Source organism: Meles meles, chromosome 11, assembly GCF_922984935.1.
Source record: "Meles meles chromosome 11, mMelMel3.1 paternal haplotype, whole genome shotgun sequence".
In the NCBI taxonomy this organism is placed as follows: domain Eukaryota; kingdom Metazoa; phylum Chordata; class Mammalia; order Carnivora; family Mustelidae; genus Meles; species Meles meles.
Genome location: NC_060076.1, coordinates 37,581,279 through 37,594,130, shown reverse-complemented (window position 1 = coordinate 37,594,130; position 12,852 = coordinate 37,581,279). Strand labels below are relative to the sequence as shown.

General features: G+C 50.5%; 2 protein-coding genes across 4 annotated transcripts; both read right to left on the bottom strand.

Moving 5' to 3' along the window:
• Window positions 1–2,503: 2,503 nt before the first annotated feature.
• Window positions 2,504–4,834, bottom strand: RPP25L (ribonuclease P/MRP subunit p25 like). Of its 2 annotated transcripts, none has more exons than XM_046023683.1 (2): window positions 4,760–4,834; window positions 2,504–3,332 (listed from the first exon to the last, which is right to left on the bottom strand). In XM_046023683.1, the coding sequence occupies exon 2, from the start codon at window positions 3,296–3,298 to the stop codon at window positions 2,807–2,809; it is 492 nt and encodes a 163-aa protein (XP_045879639.1). In that variant the 5' UTR covers window positions 3,299–3,332; window positions 4,760–4,834; the 3' UTR covers window positions 2,504–2,806. The 2 variants fall into 2 exon arrangements, with proteins under 2 accessions (XP_045879639.1, XP_045879640.1); XM_046023684.1 differs by having other exon boundaries at window positions 4,732–4,824.
• Window positions 4,835–6,345: 1,511 nt separating this feature from the next.
• DCTN3 (dynactin subunit 3) lies at window positions 6,346–12,437 on the bottom strand. 2 transcript variants are annotated; one of them, XM_046023681.1, is made up of 7 exons: window positions 12,303–12,437; window positions 10,936–11,020; window positions 10,131–10,217; window positions 8,507–8,590; window positions 7,509–7,567; window positions 6,859–6,918; window positions 6,346–6,665 (listed from the first exon to the last, which is right to left on the bottom strand). In XM_046023681.1, the coding sequence occupies exons 1-7, from the start codon at window positions 12,396–12,398 to the stop codon at window positions 6,576–6,578; spliced, it is 561 nt and encodes a 186-aa protein (XP_045879637.1). In that variant the 5' UTR covers window positions 12,399–12,437; the 3' UTR covers window positions 6,346–6,575. The 2 variants fall into 2 exon arrangements, with proteins under 2 accessions (XP_045879637.1, XP_045879638.1); XM_046023682.1 differs by lacking the exon at window positions 6,859–6,918 and having other exon boundaries at window positions 6,590–6,724.
• Window positions 12,438–12,852: the final 415 nt, after the last annotated feature.

Here is a 12,852-nt window from a genome sequence, read left to right as displayed (position 1 = left end):
TCTTTCTCTTTCTCTACTAGCTTCTTCCACCAACCTACAAATATGCTCAAATTTCTAAGTCATTAAAATAAAAAACTCTCTGTGTCCCACAACATTTATCGCCTCTCCTCCCATTCACAATCCCACTTTTTGAAAGAGCTGTCTCCACTTCCTTACCTTTCATACCAAAGCATAACCTTTCCTAAGAAATTATGGAGGCAGAAGCCACAGTGGAGTGGATTAAGAATGTGGGAAGAAACTGAATTAGCAGTTACACACAACTCTTCTGTCCCTCCTAAGTTGGGTCAAGCTTTCTGGCTCTAAAGGCCTATCTTCTCTCTGGCTCCCTCCCTAAAATTCCTCCTCTAGGTTCCAATAGGGCCCCATAGAGACCCAGGAGGAAATACCCTAGAATCACTAGTCATCCCTCTCCATCTTCTAGCCTATTTCCTGATTCTCTGAACTGCAGATCCTGTTCCTCCCAATTTTGACCCCAGGTGTTTCCCTCACACATACCCCTGCCATCATCCTGGAGTTTCCCAGGTGGTGCCTGTGAGCTGCCCAAATGGGAGCTCCTCCTAGGACTCCCAGGGCTTGTGATACCACCTTACTGAAGCATTCATTCAGTACCGGTCACCATGTTTATTCCACTTGACCATTACACCACGGCTAGACCAGACTGGATCAGGATAGGATGTTGAGGGAGGTAACAACAGTCTTCAAGAGGCTGGCCCCAAAGTTCTGGGGACTAGTGACACTTGGAAAGCTGTTCATGGTAGAAAACACCAAGTGATGCTTAGAGAAAAGACAATATGCAGAAGTTGGGAAGGAGCGAAAACCCTAGTTAGCCACAAAGAGAATGGGGAGAAGTCAGGCAGTTGCTGCTATCAAGACACCAGAGTGCCTGCCAGAGCTTCTAGGGGTGTGTTAGATACTCCTTGACCTTCTGTGTTTGATAGGCCTGGCTGGGGAGCTGCTCAGAGGATTTCATGTCTCTAATATCCCCTGAATCTTCATCACTTGCCTCTCCCTCAGAGTATTCTCTATTACTCTGGGCAACCTCCCTTGGAAAGCACAGAACGCAGCATTCAAAGCTTGACCACAGCCTTCTGGTCTTATGGTTTGTCCCCTAATCCCTGCCCTAAAGCCCTTATTAAGGCCTCAGTCCTCCATTTCTCCCAACATCCCAACCCTCCCACCTAGACTCAGCCAAATATCATTTCACCGCTCTCAAATTGCTGGGCCCTCCATGCCACGTGAGCCCAGAAGAGCCCCAAGTTTGTGCTTTCCTGGTGACTGGACACCCAGTCTACTGGATACATTGGAGAAGACCTCAAAATCCAGTGGGAGACTCACCTGACTTAACTCTTCACTGAATCTACACTGCCCACAATCCTGCTCTGTTCCTGCAGACTCCTGGCTACCACTGCAATCTTCACCTCTCTCCTCATGCCCCTGCCTTACCATGAGTCTATGGCCAAGTTGAGACAGAAAAGGAGCAGCAAGCGGTAAAAAGGATGGATGAAGCCTGGAAAGGAGATATGAAATTGAGCTATAGATTTTTTTCTTTAATATTTTTTTAAAGATTTTTATTTATTTGACAGACAGAGATCACAAGTAGGCAGAGGAGAGAGGCAGAGAGAGAGGAGGAAGCAGGCTCCCCGTGAAGCAGAGAGCCTGCTGTGGGGCTCGATCCCAGGACCCTGGGACCATGACCTGAGCCGAAGGCAGAGGCTTTAACCCACTGAGCCACCCAGGCGCGCCCCCCCTCCTTTTTTTTTAAGATTTTATTTATTTATTTGATAGAGAGGACAAGTAGGCAGAGAGGCAGGCAGAGATAGAGGGGGTAAGCAGGCTCTCTGCTGAGCAGAGCCTGATGTGGGGCTCGATCCCAGGATCTAAGATCATGACCTGAGCTGAAGGCAAAGGCTTAACCCACTGAGCCACCCAGGCGCCCTGAGCTATAGGTTTTTTGTTTTTTAAAGTCTATTTATTTAAGTAATCTCTACACCCAACATGGGGCTTGAACTCATGACCCTGAGATCAAGAGCCACATGATATTCTAACTGAGCCAGCCAGGTACCCCATGAGTTGTTTTTAAGATAGGAAAAAATATACTTGTAAGTGGAGTTATTAATTATAATAGCAATTAACATTTACATGGCACTATATGCCCAGGTGGTATCTAAGAGTCATATGTATATATTTCTACATTTAATCCTCATAACAACCCTAGGAGGTAAAAACCACATATATCCTGTGTTATGGATGGGATCACTAAGGCTCAGAGTACTACTTGCCCAAGTTCACAAAGCAGTAACTTACTAGCAAATGGCAGAACAAGGATTCAAATCCAGGTAGTCAGTACCTGAGACCATGACCTTAATCACTACATTGTAAATCACTACAATGGAAAAAATGCTGCAAAAAGAAAAATGTCCCTAAATTGGGGGGGGGATGGAAGGGTATAGGGACTCACCCTCCTTTATTCCCACCTCCACAAAGCAGGTCAAGCAGAGGCTCATCAAACAAATGGGCAGAACGTTTATTTCCTAACCCACTCCCTGGATCTCTGTCAGAGGCACTGAAGGTAGAATGCCAAGTAAACCCTTCTTAAGCAATCCAGACCCCAGCTGAGACGGCACACCTGTGACTCTTCATAGCAGTCCCTCTTCACACTCCAAAAAGAAGGGGAAGCAGGACAGGGAGGCCCATTTCTGTGGATTCACGTCTTGTTGGGGATGTTGAACAGTTCCAAGAGGTTTTCCTGAGGAGGCAAAGCCATCCTAGACATTCATGTGTGGAAAACAGCTTGCTTGGCACATCTTCAGGACCAGGTGTCTCGAACCCTTCTTCGGGGTCGTGGACCACAGCTGGAGCTTGATGTGGGGCCCAGGCCAGGAGGTGCTCCTGGAGGCTGGTAGCCACACTCATTGGGGTCCAGGGGGTCCCGGCTGAGCAGTACCCACACTGCAGGTACATGGCGGCGCACCGTGAGGGGATCCAGGCCTGTGTCAGGTGAGACTGGCACCCAGCTGTCCTCGGTCTGCAGGAAGCGCAGCTTGGTAAGCTGGTGCAGACCCGGTACACGCCGCTTGACAATCTCAGCACAGCTGACTGCCTTCCCTGCAGCCCGACCAGAACCTGAGAACACCACATGCCGTGCACCACCACCCTCCAATCGACCCAGTGCCAGCCCCAGTAGGTTGCGGATTTTGCTGCCATCTCGGACCCGCATCTCCAGGGTGTCAGGAGGTAGCCGCGGCATCGGAGAAGGTGCTGGGAGTTCCACAGAGCCAGCTTTCCGGTAGTGCTCCATTCCACTTGCTGTTGTGTCTGAATTTCACGGTCCACTGTAGGGAAGTGTCAGATGAATGCTGGGCAATACGCCCCAAGCCATCCTCTAACCCCAGCTCTCCAGGAAATGGTCCCGCTCCTCATCCCAGACTTCCCAGGAACAGGACTGTATCCCCTCACCCCTGGATTCTCAGCACAGGTGCCATACCTACTTTATCCTGGGAAAGGGCAGTATCCCAAATACCCCATTCTTCTGGACATAGCCATAAGCCTCCCTCCACCGTGCAGCCCCTGACACAGGGCCAAATTCATCAAACACTGGGCTCTTTAGGATAGGCCAAGCCCCCTCATCCTAAGCTCCCTAGGACTGGGACTGAGCCTCCTTCACCTTGAGCTCCTTGGGACAGGGCTGTGCCCTTGAACATGGACTTCAAGTACCTCCATTTTTACCTCAACCTGTACTTTCTAATAAAGTTCTTTCCAGTTTATCTTTCTTCCAGCTTTTTTTTTTTTAAAAGCTCTACACCCAACGTGGGGCTCCAACTCACAACCCCCAAGATCAAGAGTTGCATGCTCTACTGACTGAGCCAGTAAGGCACCTCTTAAGCTATCTTTTAACTCAGGCGAAAGACCCTGCAAGCAAAGCATCCCTTGATGGGAACCAAAACTACCCCTCAAGCAATAAGGACTTGTTAAGGCCAGCAAGACCCTCTTTGGCCCCAAGACAATGATGGACATGCCTTTTACTGCCCATTGCACCTACAGACTGACCATTGCCCCACGTTCTCCTTATATAAACCTAGAAGCACTGTCAGTACTTTGAAGACAGTTTTTGAGTTTTTGAGACAGCACTGAGTCCGCTGTCTTCTCAGTGTTGGCTCCACTGAAATAAAGTCCTTTCTTGTTTTATCGACCCTCATCTCTCTACCTTTGGATTTTGTCAGCTAGGAGTGGCAGAATCTGTTCTGTTCGGGACCCCCAGAGCCAGGTGCTTTTGCGTCCCTGTGCCCCGGTTACAACCTCGCCGCAGACTTGAAAACAAGACTAGGCGCCCCTCACCCACATCTCTCTAAGACAGGGACAAGGTATCTCCAGAGTATCAGGAGATACCTCACTCTGCTCGCAGAGGTTCCTACACTCCAAGCTGCCTGGCAAGAGCAAAGAACCCTCCCCCACATGCTTCTCAAACAGAACTGAACCCCTCCCCCATTCCGGGATCCTAAGAATAGGGCCGAGCACCCCTCACCCTGAGATTCCCAGTGTTGATGCTCCCAACCCAGGTCACTCAGAAAGTCAGAGGCTTGACGCGGAGTGCTGCGTGGGCTACTCCTAGAGCGGGGTCCACAGCACGGCCCCCTCCACCGCCACGGGCGGTCCAAAGCCCAGCATGCCTCAGACACCAAGGAGCCAGCCTCCGCTCTCCTCCCTGTATATCCAGACACCCGCATCACCGACCCCAAACCCGCCGCGCTCCAGCTCTCACCGCCACGGCTGCGCACACCTCCGGTTCAATATGGAGCCAAGATGGCGCGCACGCCGGGAGCGCGCCGAAGCCTCGGGGCCGCGCACGCCGGGTAGAGGCGGGGCCTGCGGGGCAGTGGCCTACCCGGCTGTAGCCCTTTGGGCCTCAGAGGCAAAACGGAGAATGGCCTGGACGTCTAGGAGTGAGCTGAGCCAGGGCAGTCTGAGACCATGAACATACAGGCAGTCTGCGCTGTTACGCCCTGGGGAAGGGGCACCCCTACCGGGACGCAGAAGAGCCCCGCGGAGAGGAGCCACCATCAGAGACTCGTGTCCCAAAGATGGGGAGGATCCAGCCCTGAGAAGATGGCCCGGGGGCGTCACCAGTAGAGCGCTTGCAATAGCAAAGGCGAAGCAGTGGGTTTCACTTGACGGGGCAAGAGGTTCCGTCTGAAGTGGCTGCTGCTGCGCGGGAGAGAGCGTTGGTCACCGAGTTCTGAGCTTCGACCTCATCCTGTGGGCATGGCGAGCCACGGTGGCTTTTCATCAGGGGCCAGTCAAACCAGTTTGTGTGCACAGCTCACTCTGGCTGCCGCCAAAGGGGGTGAGAGTGGGGAAACTGGGCCGCAACCGCGGGCGAACAGGCGGCGGGGTGCCGGGGGCGTGCCCACGGAGACTCGTATGGTGCGTAGCGCATAGTAGAAGCTCAAATATTTGTTAAATGATTTCAGAGAATGAAACAGAAATAGCAGTTGGAGTAGAGAAAAGTAGATTAAGTTGGGAGATAATAGGAGGTAGGTTTGGTGAGTTGGTGACTGTACTGAGAAGAAGGGAAAAATCTAGGATGACTCCCAAGTTTCCATCTTAGGACATGCTGAATTTGAGATGCTAGCGAAACGGTGCAGGTGAGGTGGCGGGCGGGCAGGCAGCTTTAAAGGGGTTTGGGGCCACAGCGCCCCCTGAGACCACAAGGGGGCAGCAAACACTTGGTGGAGTGAGGCACCAAGCTCCATCTCCCCTCCATCAAGCTCCCTCCGTCTCTATCCCAGCCACCCCCACCCCCACCACTCCAAAAACAGCCCATGCCCACCAAAGAGCCCAAAGCCCTGAAACCAAACCTCTTCTGGGCTCTTCTTCCCGCTTAACAGCACCAAGTAAGCTCCTAAGAGAGAAACCTCAAGGATCCTGCCTTTGCACATGCTGCTCCCCCGGCTTCCGAATACCCTGCATATCACCTTCCAGGGCTACCTCCCCCATCCCTTTTTCTTTGGTGCTCCAAAGGACCCAGTGCCCAACTGGTGGGATGGGTCTTTTCCTTGATCATCTCTGCAGCTAGTCTGTGCAGGGCAGGGATTGCATCCTCCCCACCTAGCATGGTATCTGACATTTGGAGGATACTTGATAAATGTGAGATAAATGAATGCACAAACAAATCTTCCACTCATATTAATCAAATGAGAGTATCTGTGCTGAGAGCTCTACATCCCCCAGAAAGCCAGACCAGGATGAGTATAGCTCTTGGTCCAACCACTAACAAGGCTAACAATTCTGCCCTCTACCACCCTCATCTTTACCATCATTCCCATCATAGACCAGGAAGTTGGCACATACCTCCAGTAATCTATAGTTTATTGTCACTGGAATAGACACTGATGTGGGGAGAGGGTGCAAATAGCAAACCTCAAGTAGCTAGAGCTCTGACCTCAAAGCCCCCACCTGAATGCAGGTAGGCTGAGAATCCAGTAAATACAGAGCTGCCTCGTCCTGTTACAAAGGCAGTTTAGTACATGGCTCTGGAGCCTGGCTGTCCTGGCCCACCCAGGAATGGGAAGCAGCCATCATTCCTCTGCTGGCTTCACTTGCTTGGCGGCCTCTAGCTGGCAAAGTAGCTCATCCCACTGCACAAACTGCTTGGAGAGAAGCATCGTCTGGCGGCAGGTCAAGGTGAGAACAAGAGCTTGAATGAGGGAGTGGAGAGATCTTCCATCTGCCAAAGGGTTGGGAAGGAGGGGAATAGACAGGGTCACTGGGATGGGGTAAAACAGCCAGAGTTGGAGATGGAACAAACGGACAGGGCTTTGGACAGCATTCTTTGGGGGCCTGGCTGAGCAGAAAGGATACAGTCTTGTTGTATTCCTCCAGGAGAGCCTTGGACTCCTCAGTGATCTCCACACACTGGTCCTATGGGGCCAACATATGACAGAGAAAGGAGCTGGATAAAGTCCCCACTTCCCACTAACTTTCCTGCCTTATAAAGGGCCCTCACTCCCCATAAAGCCTAGAAAAGGTAGTGTTTAACCCCAGAGCCAAAAGGAGCAAATTTCTAGCAAGGCACAATCAAGCTCCAAGATGGGTACCTTAACAGCAATCCTAAGGGGGAGTGGACCACTCATTTAAGGAAATATTCCTGCTAGTTTATAGACATATATATATACCTCCTTCCCTGTCCCCTACATTTGAACCCTCTCTGAACTTTAAGGCCTGGGAATGGTAAAACAAAACAAAACAGAAAACAGCTCCTCCACTCATAGTCAAGGACACACCATCCCCAGAAATTCTTGGGCACCTCCCATCATCAACCTTCTGGTGTCTCAGAATAGTCCTACTCAGAGACAAGAGACCTAAGGCAGATGGAAGATAAAGGATAAATCTTCAAGTTTCCCCTGGAGCTGACATGAGGGTAGCCTGAGGCTGCTTCCCCAGGTAGCACGGGTGGGGACTAGGAGCCTCACCACCTCTACTTTCCCTTCTAGTCCTCTCCCCTCCCATACCTGCTGCTGGATGTGGATCTGGGCCAAGCGCTGCAGGCGGGCAGCATGCTCAGGAACGGCTGTAAAACACAACACACACTGCCTGATGATGCTTGTGCCTTCCCCTGGGACTGCTCAATAGTCTATTAGGTCTTCAGCAGGATTAGAGTATTGAGTGGAGAAGCTAAGCAAACGCCAGGCTTCATCGACCACTGCAGCTAAAGGTGGCGGGGCTCCCTGCCCACCCCAGTCTTACTCTAGGACCCAGAGGGGGTGAAGATACAGGCTCCTAGGAGAAAACAAGGAGGGGGTCCCCAGAGTTGCCCCATGCCCCCACCCTAGTGCTGTAAGCAGGATGAAGTAAAGAAAGCTTTGCCTATCATAGGATCTCTCCCTTTGCTCTCAGCCCAGTGGGACCAGGTCTGCCTGGAACAGGGAGCCTGCAGGTGGGTTAAAGATGAATGCCAGGTTCCTATGCTGGACACTCGGAATCCAACACCCAGAGCCTTGGCCACCATGCTGGGCCCTCAGCTTAAGGCTGTCAGACTCTCAGCAGATAGCTGATCAGGGGTGGGGATAGGGAACTAGGAAAAAATACCTCCAGAGACAGACAAGATGGATATCTGGATTCAATTAAAGTCACTGTCTGCCTGTAAAAACAGGCCCAGGGACTGCTCTGGGAAGAATTTACACACATTCACAAGCCTGGCAGGAACTCGGGCTTCACAGCACCATGCAGAACAGATGCTGAGAGGGTGAGGAAGAAGGTAGAAGGAATACCCAGAGTTGGGGGCTGCTGGACTTTAACTAGTGTCCTTAGGTCCAAACTGCCTGAGGTTCTGAAACTGACTCTGCTCTGGCCATTTTAATCCCAATGCAGGTAGCAGGTACCCCCAGGATGAGGGTAAAAACAAGTAGCAGACTTAGCTTGAACCCAGGGCACCTGAGGCACAGGGAAGTCCTGGTCATCCATCCACCTCCCCAAGCAGAATAGTAGAGCTGCAGCCCCAAAAAGGTACCTTTGATGTGAGCGCTGTCCAGCATGGGCACCAAAGCCTCCACCTGCTCCACGAGTGCAATCTGGGATAAGATAAACTGCTCCTCTGAGGCAAAAACAGACAAGACTATGAGGTAAACCTGGGCACTGCTACTCCTATGTGAGAGGCTGAGAACGTGGCAGAGGAGATGGCTGAGTCCTGGAGCATGGGTCAGCTACTCTGCCCATTGCCCCTTCTCTAGGTGCATATTCCCCCATTCTGCCTCCACCTCTCCTAGATGCCTCCGGTATGAGCCATCTTGAGCCCAAGGATCCTCTAAATCCCACCTGTCTTAAAGTTTTAACTCTAGGGCCTCTTCCTCTAACCTATTAACAAACTCAGTGAGTCCCTCTGACACCACAGGAGCAAAGCACTTCAGACTTGGGTCTCCATGCCCAAGGACTCCTGGGATGATATGAAAGAGGAGACATGTGCTAGACTATCAGGCAGGTTCTGTTCAGTGGCCCTGAGAGGCAGGGACAATTACAAGCTTCTGGAGAGCTGGGGCAGTAACAGCAGAGCCCAGTAAGAAACGCAGGATCTGGACTGGACCTGGTACAGGTGATTTCAATGGCTGCAGTGAGTAGGAACCACATTCAAGAAGGGATGACTGTCAGTCAAATGTTGGGGAGGCAAGGATGCTTATCAATTAATAGAGGAAAAATAATTCAATTGGCTGAACTGGTGCAAAGAGAGCACAGAAAACAGAGCTGCATGGGAAGGTAGATCCACAGACTATAGGAGGCTCTGAATGGCAGGCTAAGGAATTAGGATTTTATTCTAGCAAGGAGAGAGATGGAGATGCTGAGGTTCCAAAGTAGACAAAGTAGCATATTGATGTATTTGGGGAAGAGGATACTGGATCACATGCATGGAGAGAAGACTAGAGTCAGGAAGAGGACTCAACTGTAACTATTCATGTATGAGGGGACAGACACTAGGCAGTGGACAGGGAGGGATGGAGAGGCTGGACTCCATAGTTGGTATAGGAGAAGATCTCCTGAACTTGATACCTGAGCCATGGCAATGGTTTAGGGATGTCCTGGTTCACCACCATATACCTCACACCAGGGATGGTCTGGATCACAGCAGATGATCAGTCATTAAACATCTTTTGAATGAATGAACAAACACAGGTACTTGGCAAGCCCTACCTCATGGAGTGGCTGACTAAAGTGGGTAGCAGACATTGCCAGGTCTAGAACTGAAATCCCAGTGAAGAAAAATGTTGAAACTCATACTAATATTCTCACCTCTCCCAAATGCAATATTCTGCTCCCACCCTTTCCTAGAAGCTCTCCTGTCTAGTGAATGGAAGTGAGGAAGGTTCTGAAGGAAAATTCTAGAGATAGATCACTGACAGAACACTGAAGTAGTTCCCACTGTTGCTGGCACTATGGCCTGCAGCTAGCTCAGAATGATAAAACACCCAAAGCCTCCTAGAGGACTACAGGATGACCTCAGGCCTCAGCCCAAGGCCAGAATTCCAGACAGCAGATTCCAGAGCTGTATCCATGAGAGGACTGGCAGGGTGGCCATCTTTGTGCCCAGTTTCCCCCACAAACCATAATCCCCAGATGCATGTGCACACATTGTCCAGTACTACCTGCTAATATGAACTGCAGCTTAGAGGCATCAGGTATGGCAATGCGGTCAATGTATTCAGGATCCAGATATTTGATCAGGTCTTCAACTAGAAAAGAAGCAAGATGGAAAATGGAATGGGGCTGGGGGGTGGGGAATCTGTCTTATGAAGGATATTAGGGGATATTAGAAGGGTATCAGTGGTCAACCTTGGGGAGAGCCTTGAGTGGGAAGATGACATCCACAGTGCCCATCAGCAGACCTCCATCAGGCCCCACCTCCCTTTCTCTCCCCTCCGACCACCTCCTGGTTAACCTCTGCCTTTACAGCTGGGAACACAATTGCCTCCACTATTCTGGGGCCCTCAGCTTTCCTACTGACCTATCTTCAACAAAGGTGGAAGGTCCCTTGCCTCTTAGTGCCACCAAGACAAGTCAGAGCTTTTTCCAATTTTTAGGTTGCTTGCTTTGACATACCAAAAAGGTATGGCTAAAAAAAATAAGGTATGGCTTAAAAAAAAGACCCTGGGGCTCTCAGGGTCTAATTTCTTTCCTGCCTTTGAACCTTGCCTATGGAAATCCCGTATCTCTCCTCCTTACTCTACCAAGAGGAACTGTGAGGCAGAGGTCTTATTCCATAACTTAGGACACTATCATGGGCTTGGAGTTTAAGCACAACACCCCACTTTACCATTTCAGCAGGAAAACATCTTGACATTCTATCCCCACAGGGCAATTTCAGTGACCTGCTGGGCTGGAGGGCAAGGACCACATCCCATGAAGCACAGGCATAGGAAGGTCAGGCAGGCACCCTATGGAATCACTTACTCTTTTTGTACAGAATCTTCACTCTCTCCCTCTTGCTGGCAATGTTCCCCAAAGCCACCTGTACCTTGACTAGGCCATCAGCCACCTGTAAGGGGATTGAAAGTTAATTCCAAGATTCACCTCTTGACTCAAGGCTTGAAAGAGGTAAAGAACACTCATTGCCTCAGATTCCCAAATCTCCTTGTCCCAGCAAAGTAGGCTGGCCCCTTCTTTTGTCTTAAAGGAGATGCAACCCCAATTTCCGGGAATCCTCAGTGTGAAAGGGAAGATAATCATGTAGTCCTTGGGAAGCTTCAAGTCTGATTAGGGAGATAATTAACTATAATTGTGTTCACAGGGCATTAGCATATCCTATATATTATGTTCCCTGGTTCCTACCTCTCTAGCTGAACTTACCTAGACTTTAGGGGTAGAGGGTGTGGAGTCCCGATATTAAAGTGTTAAACAAAGGGAGATGCTATAGGAGTGAGTGATCTCACCCAGGTTTCTAAAACCTGTATTTTAGAATTCAGGATAAGGAATGCCAATATACAAGGGTCAAATATATGGGGAGGCAAACAGGACTAAGCAGCAACAGCTATAGAGGAAGGAGGAAAATTAGGATTTAGTGTCACAGATGTCAACTGAAGCAAATGTTTTCAGAAATCAGTTCTCAAATGGGGCATAATCTGTTACTGACAACTAATTCCAGAAGAAATGTACACAAAGACATCATGACTCTGATGCACTTAATGCCAGGGAATGCCTGACACTCCGCCTTCAGTAAAAGATCTTCTCATAGTAAAAAGGGGATGGGAGGGTGGGGGTTGAGAGAACTAAGCTTCACAGTTGTCAAAATCCAGTCACTGGTGTGAAGGAGTCCGGGTCCATATCTCAACACCCAATCTCTTCCCCTCCTAGTCCTGGCTCTTTCTGACCTCGCCTCCCATCCCGGGGGCCTTCCTTATCCACCTTTGCTCTGCCACCTCTGGCGTCCCATGGCCCTCTTTCTGTACTAGAAAGCAACTGATGACGCAGGGCTCTGTGACGGCCCTTCCACTGCGGACGCCACCTCTTCATGATACCCTCTCTAGTCAGTTTCTCGAGTGTGTTAGGTCTCCCCAAGCTAGTCCGCGAGGACAGAGGAGGAGTCTTAGTCACAGTTCACACAGAGCCCACTGCAATTGGTCCTAATATCCTTTAGTGCACTCCATATGAAAATGGACCCCGAGGGTCCGATAAGCTCTGGAAAGTTTCGAACCTTTATTATGTCAAAAGCCAGGCTGCGGAAGATGAAACTGGAGCGGTAGCATCCATCCCAAGAACCAGGCCAGTAGACCGCTCTTGCTCTGCCCCAAAAAGAGAGCACTGGAAACCAGATCGCTCACCTTCCGCGAGCCTCGTGGCCCGCCCGACCCGTACACCCAGCGCTCCAGTTCCTCCACACGGGCCTGTAGTCGCTGCACATCGGTCACAGCCGCCATAGCTACTGCCGCCCCGCCTCAGCCGGGGATCAGCCAGAAGGCGGGACATCCGGCCAAATAGAGAAGGCTGGCTAATCCGAGTGCGTGGATGAACCACGACACAGGAAGTGGCGTCACGATTCAGCCCTCCGATACCGGAAGTGACGACAGGGCCCGTGAAAGATGTTGAAAGCTGTATGGTTACCTAGGCAACGGTTACCCTAGCCAAGCTGTCAAGCCCTACCTTAGCTTCCAAGCTTCTGCTTGTCAAGACAAGGTTTTGCCTTTTTTCTAACTACAGGGTACTGGAGAGGTTTCCCACCCTATTCCCCGAGATTGCCCATATAAATACACCTATTTTTGAAAGGGTTGATTCTTTCCCATAGATCAGTAGGAGACTCCCCGGGATACCACAATCAAGAATCTTAGAGGTTCAAGCGAATAAATGTCTTGCCCAAGGCCACCCCACACTCTA